The 12,741-nt window shown below is 57.2% G+C and overlaps 1 protein-coding gene across 1 annotated transcript in view; it reads left to right on the top strand.

Moving 5' to 3' along the window:
* The window catches only part of LOC119098554 (serine/threonine-protein phosphatase 4 regulatory subunit 4), a 41,461-nt gene extending 29,401 nt beyond the window's left edge, over window positions 1–12,060 (top strand). Inside the window, exons 16-17 of the mRNA XM_037221521.1 lie at window positions 4,799–4,952; window positions 11,984–12,060. Coding sequence (XP_037077416.1) covers window positions 4,799–4,952; window positions 11,984–12,060 — 231 coding nt within the window. The remainder of the gene's footprint in view (window positions 1–4,798; window positions 4,953–11,983) is intronic.
* Window positions 12,061–12,741: the final 681 nt, after the last annotated feature.

The following is a 12,741-nucleotide window of genomic DNA, read 5'->3' as shown; positions in this document are numbered from 1 at the left end:
CATTGCAAAAAAAAAATGTTTGCACCACTAGGACTAGGCTCGTTCAGAAAGGGTCTGAAAGGGACTACGAACGCTCTGGAAGTGATAACACCATGGACAAGGCTTATGGCCGACGACATGCGGCTGGAGGGTGCCGCTCGGCGGCTCAATCGGCTGTTATGCGCAGGGCCGGCGGACGGCACCCGTCTCGCCGTCTCTGGCCATGCGGCCCGCCTGCCCGCTTGCCCACCTGCTCGCCTGCCTGCCTGCCTCCCCGCCTCCCTACCTCCCGCCTCCCGCCTCCCGCGTCTCGCATCCCGCCTCCCCGCCTCCCGCCCGGCTGCCAGCGCCGGCATGGGGCGGCCGTCGCCCTCCCGCGGGATGACACTCGGAAAATGCGGTTAGCTTGCCGGCGGCCGCCGCTTCCTGGTCCGCGGTGGACTCCGCGGGCCTCGCGCGCTTTTTTCTTCTGACGTGTAAACCATTAGTGATACCAAGTAAGGCACTGACAACCTGAGATCGGTCATTGTCGAATGGAAAGATGCCGTCCCTTCCAACCGTGGGATAGTGTGCTGCAGGTCAACAACATTCCTGCTGTGTTTCTGTCAACATTGTACTTGCGTACCCAACCTTTTCGGGTGTATTCGCAGCGCATCAATTATGTTTCTTTGCGCGTGGCGTCACGTATAATCTGTCGGAGGCGTTCACTATGTGAAACGTCTTCTGTTTCCGTTTTCTGAATTTCCATGACAGTTACTGCGTTCGCGAGGCACTGTTTTTTTTTTTGTCCGCACTTACCATGTGTGCGGCTTATAATGAAAACTGCAAATTATGTTGCTTGTAACGCATTACGCATGTTTGTGAAACTTCTCTTCGGTCGTGGACGCGGAACTGACCTGTGAGCAAATGTTTGCAAATGAACCCGTTGCGCCATTTCCGTCTCAGTTCTATCAAGCAACGTGAATACATCCTGCGCGTCCCGCATAGTTTCTCCGTAACGCCACATAGGATCTCTTTGTGGGGCTCCCTGCGAAAACCGAGACGCGTAAAATCTTCTCATAAATGACATCGAAGGCATATGTTCCGTGTTGCTGTGAATATGTCCTCAGCCTCACCGCTGCTTTCTCGCCGTTATCTCGCTCTCGCTTTCCTCTCTCTCGCTTTCTCGATTGTCACCTTTTTTTTGTTTTGCATAACTGGTCGCCGAAAACAAAACTTATTTTGATATTCCGTGCCGTATTCCGACAAAATGCGATAGATGAAACGGAAAACTAGCGCCGCCATTTCTCGGATTTGGATGGAGTTGTGCTAATTGTGTTGCGTGGGGCTCTGAATGCCAGCTGTGCCTTTGCCCAAAATTGTGACTTGAAGTATTATTTTCCCTGTGCTAGAGGATAGCACAGCTGGGGGAGTGTTATCCACATTCGCTAGTTTCGAGCCCCAGGAGCGCTCTGTTTAGTCCCACCATGAACACGACGGGCATCTGCTGACTGACCCGAGAGTATGACTGTGCATTGGGCGGGCGTTTGGTAGTAGTCCATGACACAGTAGGAACTTTTGTGTGATCCTGTCTGCTGAAAATATCCGGCGCGGAGCGTGCATCTGAGTGACACTTCCCGGCCGGTGGGTCCAGGGCGCCAACGTGCATATTTGCAATGTTCTCTGCCAATATGGCCGTCGCTTTGTGCTTTTTACGTTCGAAAAGGCTCTTTCTAATGCCACGGTTTTTAATAGAATTGTTGGAAAAGCGTAGACATTTTCCTGATAAGCAAATTACACAAGGTCGCCCCCTATCCCCCGCCCCCTCCCCCCGTCCTCCCTCAGATGGTTGCGGGTACTAAAGTGCGCCAGGAGGCAGGGGGTGCCGGATCAGGACGGTGCGACAGGATCGTATAGTGACTGGCGTGGCCGGTACCCGCGGGGTATGCGCGTCAGGGCTGTGGTTTCCTTTCCAATCGAGGGGGAGGGGGGAGCTGTAGCTCTCAACTCCCCTACTGGCGCTCTAGCCCCCCCCCCCCCAGCTTTTAGAAGAAATTGGACTAAATCAAGGGAACTCATTTGATGGCGTATTTTAGGGAAAGGTTGCGTTATTTTCCGCTGTTCAGCCACCTCCCAAGTCATTTTGTGAAACTCCGGCCCTATCTGGCGTGCCGCAGTTCTCGTGCCGTCCCCGCCCTCCGACGTGTTGACTGGGGCAGATCGGAAATTTGTTTTCGCGTTTTCTTCATGAAAGCACCAGGGGTTTGAAAAATAACAAACACTAACTTCATAATCGATAATCACTGCCACATGGCCACTCGGCAGCTGTGAGATGGATCAGACTGCCAGACTGACTGGCAGGGTCAGACTGCCGGCAGGCGTTCTTGATGAACTCATTCTGGTGTCGCGGTCTTCAGACCCGTTTGCAGCTGCTTTTTTGCGGGCATTAGAAAACAGCAGGCGTCGGCCTCGGGCATAACGATGCTGTCTCGCTCCCGCCGCGGTACGTGATGTGCGTGTTGATTAATGCTGTTGCTCCCCGTCTGAAGCGCGGATGCGGCATTGGTTGTTGTCATATGCTGGAGACGCAGACGAATATGTGAATCATTATATACTAAGCACGGATCATGATATGACCCACGTACTCTACCCAAATTGAGTACATGTACCATGGCCACCGCACATCTCCGGTGGAGGGGATGTTGGGGTCATCGGTGTCGCCCCTTATCCTATTTGAGCCTGTGTTAATGTAGGGAGTAAGTCCACTACTTTCCAATGGCAAAGTTTCGTGTCTGAACTTCTTCAGTGTCCGGAAATAGCGGATGAATCCGCGGGTGAGATTTAGGACTGTCGTCAGCTTGACAGGGGCGGATCTCAAACATCCCTATCTCATTATGGTAGTGAACAATTCTTTGTATGACGCTGTGGACACGAAATGTTGTCCAGGCATTTCCAGATGGCTATATACTTCATTTCGTGAGACCACAGCCAAAGTAGCATGGACGTATTTTCCGACCTCAAGGGCATATGCAAGATTATGCAGTGGGGGTTCAACTGAAAATGTCTGACGCAAAACCCATTGTAGGCGCCGCAGGCACTCACAGGAGGACGAATGGTATGGTGTTTAGGCTGCCAGTGGGGGAAACCAGGGGTGCAGGTTCGATTCCCTGCGGTGTCCGCCCTTCCTGCCAGGTTGAGAGGCAGGCGACGCCATGTAACCTCAGTAGCTGAACGCGTCGAAAAGTCACAGGACACACACGGACGCACGCACGCACGCCAGGATCCCGGAGAGGAGGCGGCTGCGGCGTTTGTAATCGCAGCCTGGATGACAAATATTCTGTACCGTGCCCGTTACTGAGTCTATACCCAGTGGACATTGGAAGGTGACATGGCGAGCGTGGAGCGAAGTGTCCGATGTGACTCCCTACTGTCTGTCGTCTTCCGCTGTTGCACAAAAAGCAAAAGAGAGTGTACCAGTAAGCGCAGCACGAACGCTTTCACGAAGCTGGCGGTCTGTTGCCATGGTGACGGCGATCGGCTTCTTCCCCAGATGCCTCTCTCGAGTCTGTTTGTCCGTTATTATGTGTAGAACACGGCCGGAAGTGTTACATTGCCACTTGTCAGGCTGACTACGGCACTGCCACACCCCGCCGTCAGTTACGTTGGACTCTTGTATGTAATGGCAGCCGATGGGGCGTCGCGCGCCGCGTGTACGCACCATTGGGTGTGACTGTGCTTGCATTGTTCAGAGGACATGCTATCTTGGTACGGGGGCAGACTTCTAAGCAACCCTTTAATGGTTGAACAAGCATCGTGCATGATTATGATGAAATAGACATCTTCTTTGATCTTCTAGCACTTGGTCTTTCAGAACTGGAACTCCCACGTATGCAAAATAAAGACTGGCACCGCAGCATTGCGGCTTGATTTTTGGTTGCTCGTACCGCTGTTGCATGGCCCAGTGGACGTCTTCTGGAAACTGACGTCATTGTTCACCGCCGTCGAGACAAGTCTGCCGTCTTGGAAACAACGGCAATCGCTTCTGCCCTGTCCGTAATGTCCCGTTGTCGCTGTCCCGTTTGACGCGGTCAGAATGCGGATCGAGACTCAGCATGCGCGATTGTTTATTTTACCTGGTCGCAGTACGTTAAGTGACATCGTGAAAATGGTTTTCAAGAGGTAATGCTCCAAATGACGTCGCGATTCGAATAATCGCTGGGTGCGGTTAGCAAATGCGTGTGTGTTGTTGACGTTGTGCGAAACCACGTACGTACGTCAGTTCCGAAACCACGCGCATGTTGTTCGCTCCCCTTGCGAACTTTTAAAAGAAAAGACCCAAATCTATGCACCCCAGTGTGCATGCTCTTCCGGATCTGCGGCCCAGTGCAGTGGGGGCTGACTTGTGGTGGTGGTGTTGACCCGGCCTTCGAAAGTGCTGTGGACGGGGGCGGTACTCTGCTGACGGTCTCTGTAGCGTGACCCGCCGTTCCGTCCCGTCAGCGAACCCACCAGCCGTTGTGACCTCCACCTGTTGCGGGGGGGGGGGACTTGTTGATCTTGACCTGCTGGTGCCTCGCACCGCTTTCAGCGTGGCTTGTCCGCGCAGTATGCCCGGCCGTTTGAGGGGCCGATGTAGGCGGCTGTCCTGACGTAGTTCGGAGCACTGTCGATGGTCGTGTGTATGAGCTGACGTGTCCAGTTCTCAGCAGCGGTGACTGGTGTGTTGTGTGACGGGCTGATGCCGCTGCTGACCCGGGCCGCCGTTCTGTCCGCCGGTGACTGGTGTGTTGTGTGACGGGCTGGTACCGCCGCTGACCCGGGGGCGCCGTTCTGTCCACAGTCGGGCGTCGGTGCGGCCACTGCGACGGGCCGAGCGCGGCCTGCCGGCGCCGCCGCCGCCGCCGCTGCCGCCGGCCGTCGCCACTCGCTGGTCGAGCCGTCCGAGTGTCGTATTCCGAGCCTGGCGCGGCTGCGGATGCGAGACACACTCTCTGGTGAGTGCGCACCCGCCAGCCGGTCAGCTCTCACCAGCGCAGGACGCGGGACCCGACGTGTGTGGTGGCTCATTTGTCATCTCGCTCTGTGCCTCTTCATTATCCACTTAACTCCACGCGTCTACAGGGATTCGAAAATAACAACCTCTCCTCCGTGCACAAAAGTGCGTCCGCTTCGGAAACAGACATTTTGAACAGGCTAATTTGTCGTGATCAAGACGGATTTGTGGCTTGCTGCTCGTGCAAACTCGCCTTCAGATGTCTGGCGTCAGTATTCTTCTTCATTAGACAGCGATGGCATGACACCTACAACTGCCGGAAGCCATTTGTGGTGGAAAGCCTCTGCCGATATAAGTGGTGACTTTGCCCACGGGGGTGCACGTTTTGGGACGGCGACCGGAAGAGCCGTGCTCCGCTTCTGATGACACCCCAGCGCAGCACAGAATGCGGGTGGTGTGGAAGGATGCGCTCTGACCCGACGCACCGACATGAGGCGACGCCGGGGTGGGGAAAGGGGGGGGGGGTACTCCGCTGTTGTGCCGCGGGGGCGGCTGTCAAGCTGTTGGACCCGGCGTGACGCCGCCTCCGTCAGCATCGGGTGTGGGTGAGCCAGCCAGCCGGGCCAGTCCACTATCGATCGGGCCGGACCGCCGGCGCCTGGGCGTCGGACGGCCGTCACGGGGCCGTGCCGCGAGGCGCTTCCCGGCCGGCCGGTCGCCAGTAATGGCCGCGTCCTGTCGGCCGGCCGCCGGCGCGTCTCCGGAGAGCGGCCGGTGACGACAGTAGAGTGAGCGGCCCGGACGGTCAGCCTTGCCGGCCCGCCCGTCTACTGGCCCGGCTCTGAGACCCTGATGGCGGCCTCTAGGCTTCTCTTGGGGCAGAGGCCGACTCCGAGCCCACTGTAGGCCAGCTTAACACTCGCCATGTGCAATTATAAATTTCGTTTCAAAATTCTTCGAGGGTTTTTGCCTTGAACCGTTCTTTGTATCATTTTAGGACGTGAGTGAAGTACTAGTCTTTGCTGGAATGGCGTTTAAAATTTCATTGTCGCGTTGTATATCTTGCAACGGCTGAGATTCCATACGCCATTACCCTGGCAAAGCGTGGCGCTGGCCCGAAGGTAACAACTGAATTCTAGTCACATCCGTCGCTTGTCTTCCGTAAGGTTCAACATGAATTCCCACCTCTAATATATTAGGTTGTAACGACCTATCGATACAGAAAAGCCGCCCGTACCCCGCTGAATCCGAGAGCCGCGCGATTCTTCCAATAGCAGCCGAATAACAAGCCTTAACACGCGCTTGGGGGGAGGGGGGAGTGGGGCCGGAGCACACTACCTCCCCCTTCCCAAGATTTCAAGATTTCTTTCCCATATTGATTTCGGAACGGTGCGCCATAGCCGCGCCAAACTTTGCGTACCTGCGGAGAACTGCACAGCAGTTCGTGTGATTTGAATTAGATGTACCATGTAAGTTCGCTAACCTACGACAGGTCAAAGTCAGACCATGGCTGTCAGGGAAGGGGATTTGTAGAGATCGTTCAATGTGATGCAACAATGAAGTGTTAGGCGAAGCCATACATTTCTGAGATAGTTCGTAGGAAATAAACCAATCGAATTAAACATTACAACTGATGACATTGACCTAGGCTCATGTATGAAAGTCAGAACAAGATCAAAACTAACCTGCTTTTTTACTCGAGAACTTCGTGTTATGGGGTAGTTTCTGGTGCTCATTTAGAATGAGTTAATTACAGGGACCGCGGCAGACATGTTCCATGAAGTTTTTGAAGGTCAGAGTAGTTCACTGGCCTAAAATGACCCAGGTCAACGTTTTGCTTTGAGGAACATACCGCCTAGCGTAATTCTTGATGCTTGTAGGAATGACGAGTAGGCGCAGTCTTTTGGTATTTGGTACGAGGTCACTTACCTCGCTGACCTTTTGCCTAGAACAGGAATCTACCTTCACGGTGGTTACATGAGGTGGTCTGAGGGCACTTGAGACACTAGTATTGAGTTTGACCTTGTTTGACCTTATCTGACCCAAACGTCATGACCGAGCAGCCTCAAATGTTGACAAAAGTGACTTCATCTACAGGTCAATGTATCCTGTGAATTTGGTTGCCTTTAGTTGCCTTCGTTTGTGATATCTCAGGGGGTTAAATTGGCCCCCACCCGAGCGAAGGATATTCAAACGGCCGCCCGGGCGCGTGTTAAACGATACAAAATCCCCCGATCAGCGGGTAGTTACTTGGTAAACTGCGACGAACACAAGTGGAAGTAAGTCATTATGGAAACATTTTGCGATTACAAACATCTTGCAGCCTTCTATATGTGACAATACTAAACGCTCAAGTAGATTTCAGTCGTTCGCAATTGATCATTAAGCAGTGCTCGAAGAAATGTGTAGTTTTTGGGGCGGGGAAATCACTATCCCTTGTCCTCGGATAGGGCGTCACAGCGGAGTACTTCAATAGCAGCTGTTTAACTAGAAGCTGACTGGAGGAGACCAGCAACAGCTGTGATTAAAGTCCAGTTCCTGCACCACTACCGGCAAAGCAATGTATTTTCCGGTGGCAGACGATGTCGCCTAGGACAGGGACAGGGTAATTTAAAATCAGAGAATATTTGAAGCCTGGCAAACGGAACGGGCTAGAAATTAACAACAACGCACAACGCTTTGTATTTACAAAAAAATGCCGTCCACAGATTCTGCGGCAACAGTTCTGGACATTAGAATGTGCTCGGCCTCGGGATAATAATGTGCTCGGCCTCTGGATGATGGGATGATGCGCTTCACGCGTATCGTAGTCCCGATGGCCGCATCATCTGATGCCGCTGGCCTGTCGAGCCGGTGGTCAGCGGTGGCCTGTTGAGGCGGGGATCGGCGGTGGCCTGTTGAGCCGGGGATCGGCGGTGGCCTGTTGAGCCGGGGATCGGCGGTGGCCTGTCGAGCCGGTGGTCAGCGGTGGCCTGTTGGGCCGGGGATCGGCGGTGGCCTGTTGAGCCGGGGATCGGCGGTGGCCTGTTGAGCCGGTGGTCAGCGGTGTCCTGCTGAGCCGGGTTCGGTGGTGGCCTGTCGAGCCGGTGGTCAGCGGTGACCTGTTGAGGCGGGGATCGGCGGTGGCCTGATGAGCGGGTTCGGCAGTGGCCTGTTGAACCGGTGGTCAGCGGTGGCCTGTCGAGCCGGTGGTCAGCGGTGGCCTGTTGGGCCGGTGGTCAGCGGTGGCCTGTTGAGCCGGGGATCGGCGGTGGCCTGCTGAGCCGGGTTCGGCGGTGGCCTGTCGAGCCGGTGGTCAGCGGTGGCCTGTTGGGCCGGTGGTCAGCGGTGGTCTGTCGAGCCGGTGGTCACCGGTGGCCTGCTGAGCCAGGTTCGGCGGTGGCCTGTCGAGCCGGTGGTCAGCGGTGGCCTGTCGAGCCGGTGGTCACCGGTGGCCTGCTGAGCCAGGTTCGGCGGTGGCCTGTCGAGCCGGTGGTCAGCGGTGGCCTGTTGAGCCGGTGGTCAGCGGTGGCCTGCTGAGCCCGGCTCGGCGCGTCTGTCGCTCGCGCTCCGGCCGTCGTGCCATCTGACGGCTAGATCTGCCGGCCGCGGCCCGAGCCGCGCCACACCATCCGTCCCGCATCCGGCGCGGCTGCACCCGGCCCTGATTGCCTAGACGAATGAGGACACGGGGTCGGATCCCTGCGGACGTAACCGCCGACGTGACGTCACCGGCTGACGCATGACGTCACGGGGTGACCTGTGACGCACTGCGGTGTGACTCACTCCGCCTACCTGTGTTTTTAGCCAGACTGACGACCGCGACGGTGCGTGATGCTGAACACGGAGTTGAGAGTTGTCGTTATTTGTGGAGCGAGCTTGCACGCATCGAGCATATCTGACGAAGTGGGACCACGTGCTCAGATTTACTGCACGAGCGCCGGCAATCTACTTAGCTGACGAGTGCCCTGTGTGGGCCGTATGTCGTGAGAGCGGCGGGGCGGCGCCGGCCGTCCATCAGGCTTCTGAGAAGCGGCGGCCGGCTGGCGCCAGCGCGACATGGGCCGACGGCCGGCTGCCTCCTGACAGCGTGGTCGCTGTGGTCACGCTCGTCCCCCGTTCCGCCCCGGACCGGCCGCCTTCGGACAGCGTGGTCGCTGTGGTCACGCTCTTCCCCCGCTCTGCCCCGGACCGGCCGCCTCCGGACAGCGCGGCCGCCTGAGTCACGCTCGTCCTCCGTTCCGCCCCGGACCGGCCGCCTTCGGACAGCGCGGCCGCCTGAGTCACGCTCGTCCTCCGTTCCCGCCCCGGACCGGCCGCCTCCTGACAGAGCGGCCGCCTGGGTCACGCTCTTCCCCCGCGCTCCCCGGACCGGTCGCCGCCGGGCAGCGTGACCGCCCGGGCCACGCTCGTTCTCCGTTCCGCCCCGGACCGGCCGCCTCCATACAGCGCGGCCGCCTGGGTCACGCTCGTCCTCCGCTCCGTCCCGGACCGCACCTCGCTGATGGGCCACTTTCGTGCTCGGTTCGGAGCTTGGCGGCCAATCAGTCGTCACGAGAGTGTACAGTTTGTCTGGGGACGGCTCCTCTGTGTGTTCGCTCTGATAGAGTTGTCCGCCGAGCAATCTGGGGCTGATTGTGAGCCGCCACCTCGCTGGCGGGCTCGGCTGTGGGCTGACTGATTGGCGCTCTCTGTCCCGATCGCGAGGCTGCAGGATGATGGCTCGCTACAATCCGGTCTGATCATCTCACAATCAAATCAGTCGCTGCATTGGTGTGCGCTTCGAACTATGACAAAAAACGAACAGAAATATTCATGGCTTGGCGGCTACCGCGGTGCTGTAAAGCCCGATTTATCCATTACCTTGCGGTCGGTGCCATGGCAACGCACCTCGTAAAAGTTGTAGCTGCACGCTTGGCCGCCTGTTTTGTCGGGTGCGTAACTGTGCTTTTACCACCTCCTGGTCGGTGCCATGGCGACGCACCCTTGTAAAAGTCGTAGCTGCACGCTTGCCCGTCTGTTTTGTCGGGTGGGTAGCTGTGCTTTTACCACTGGAACGCGACGTATATTGTGCTGCATAGCGGGGCTGGCACAGGGTCAACTCATGACTCAAGGTCGGTGTTGTAATAACTGGTACCGTAGTAACCGTGCCGAATATGACTATTTGCCAGATACGGCTGACTTAGTCGCTTGGAGTCCTCCCATCCTGCCAGGGCGAGAAGCAGGCGTCGCTATGTAGCCTCAGCTGCTGAGTGTGCCGTAAAGCCCAATGACATGACACTTTTCGCTCTGGTCTAGCCGTGCGCACTGTAAAGATCTATAACACAAGTTTAGATGCGCAAAGACTCAACCCAGGGACCGGCCGCACCGTTCAAATGGCCGGGAGTCGCGAGTGGACACGCAGTTTATTCGTGGCGTATGTGCGAGCCCTTGTCCTTGTCCTTGCCCTTGAGGCGGTGCTGCCCTGGCTCTGATGGTGGCGCGGCCTGTGGCGGGTGTCGCAATCTCTACCGCGGGACCGGCTCCCACACAACCTGACCGGTGTGGCACTAGCTCATCCAGTAGCAGGCCAGTGCAGACTGCATTGGGAACAGCTTCACCTGCACCTGACTGGCACTGTCTCGCTCCTTAGTGACTGCTGCAGCTTCGCCGGCACCTGCCTGGCACTGTCTCGCTCCTTAGTGACTGCTGCAGCTTCGTCGGCACCTGACTGGTACTGGCTCGCTCCTCAGTGGCTGTTTGCTGCAGCTTCGCCGGCTGGTGCTGACTCGCTCCTTAGTGACTGCTGCAGCTTCGCCGGCTGGTACTGGCTCGCCCGGCTGCACTCCTTGGTGACTGCTTCACTCCAAGTTGGCTCGGCTCTTACATTTACGGCCAAAGTTTTGCCGGTAATGGCTGTTTCAAAGAAATCTGCACAGACTTTGCCGTCGTTCAGGGCCGCGCTATGGTGCTTTACCTTTACTTGCCGTACTAAATCCTCGCGTGGCACCTTATTCTAGCAGCCATAGACGCTTAACGAGTCCCGGTACGCTCCGTATCGTGTAATTTTGAACAGCCATCCGTCAGGTCAGCGGGGACCCATTCATCCTCTGTCTGCACATGTTCTGCACGAGCTGCCATCAACCATGCATGTGTGGCGCGCGGCGTGTTTTGGATCGGCTCGCTGCACCCGTCATCCGTCAGGGCGCTGTCCCGCGGCGGGCGGCCAGGGCGGCCTCGGCCAGCCGCCGCCAGGCTGGCATGGTCGGTCGGCATGTGTGAGGTATCTGAGTGTGACTAAAGAAGTATGGCTATCGACGCTCGCACAATCATAGACGCGTATAAATTAGGCGGATCGCTAAAACGTTGAAACCGTCGTGTCACGAGTGGTGTACGTTTGCATATAAACGCATTTACCTTCGACGGTGTTTGTATATGGATGCAGCCGTGTAGCAAGGCCAAGCGAGCAAACACTCCAATTAAGCACAGTTTCATCTTCACGTGTTCCAAGCTGGCTATGTCCGTGCCGTTCCGGGGCAGCGGCCGGGAGTGTGGTAAGCTAGGGTGCCCGAGCTGGTCCAGCGGCGGTGGCCGGGACCGTGGTCGGCTGGGGTGCCGGGGCTGGTCCGGCGGCGGTGGCCGGGACTGTGCCCGGCTGCGGTGCCGGGGAGCTGGCCCACCTACGGTGGCGGGGGAGTGACCGGGACCCTGGTCGGCTGGGGTGCCCGGGGGGCTGGTCCAGCGGCGTCGGGCGCCGTGTTCCGGCGTCAGACCGGTGCGTGCAGCCGGCGGAATGCAGGGGGGTGCGCCCCCAGCGCTCTGAGGGCCGCTGGCGCGGGCGTCACCTGTCGCCCTGGCCTGTGCCATGTATCACGCCGACCGGCGAGAAAACAGTCTGCGGCGTTTACCTGTCGCCAGTGTCTGAGGCCGCCACCCGTCGGCGGTGTCTGGGGTTACTGTGTCTGAGGCTGTCACCCGTCGGCGGTGTCTTGAGGCTGTCACCCGTCGGCTGTATCTGAGGCTGTCACCCTTCGGCGGTGTCTGTGGCCCCGGTGTGACGCTGTGTTTTTGCAGAGCCCGAGCTGCCGCAGCCGCCGTCCGCCACTCGCGGCCAGAACCAGCGGCGTCGGCTGGGTCACGCTGCCAGGTAACGCACGATGCCACACGAAGAGCTCACAACTGACACGCATGCATGCACGCACGCACGCACACACGCACGCACGCACGCACGCACGCACGCACGCATGCACGCACGCACGCACGTACGTACGCTGCCGATAGGTGATGCCCTCCGTAATGCCAGCGTTTTGGGCCAACCTACCAAAAGCAGTAGATTGTTCATTTGTTAGCAACTCCGGGGTGTTTTCTGTTATCAGCGACTTTTTCAATTTCACTTGTGCCGTGGAAGTAGTTCATAAAGTGTGATAATGCATGTTGCCAAAGGGTTTTGCCTGTTCACCATCGGATATCCCACACCCCATTCTCAGCGCGGCAACGCACAGTCTGGACTTTTGTGCATGAAATACGTCCTTTTCTAATGGGTACGGTTGATTGGTGCATACGTCGTCGTCGATGGTGATGATCCCTGGGAGGATTGCCTGAGTTGGATGTTACTGGCGTAACAGGTCTCGAAGTTAAGGGAACCCAAATGAGTGACATGGTCAGCTGTACAGTTGGGGGCCAATTCAAAGTCAAGAAAATTGAGCTTAGTTCTGCAAAATCGCCCGACGTGCCGCGGGTAGGCATGTGATTGAAGCAATGTCATAGCGGTGGGCATGTGATTGAGGTTATGCCATAGCCGCACTGTAAGATCGCTAGTGCAGCGCCATCAC

Source organism: Pollicipes pollicipes, unplaced genomic scaffold, assembly GCF_011947565.3.
Source record: "Pollicipes pollicipes isolate AB1234 unplaced genomic scaffold, Ppol_2.1 Scaffold_2555;HRSCAF=2994_pilon_pilon_pilon, whole genome shotgun sequence".
Lineage (NCBI taxonomy): Eukaryota > Metazoa > Arthropoda > Thecostraca > Pollicipedomorpha > Pollicipedidae > Pollicipes > Pollicipes pollicipes.
This window is presented reverse-complemented; position numbering and strand designations above follow the sequence as displayed.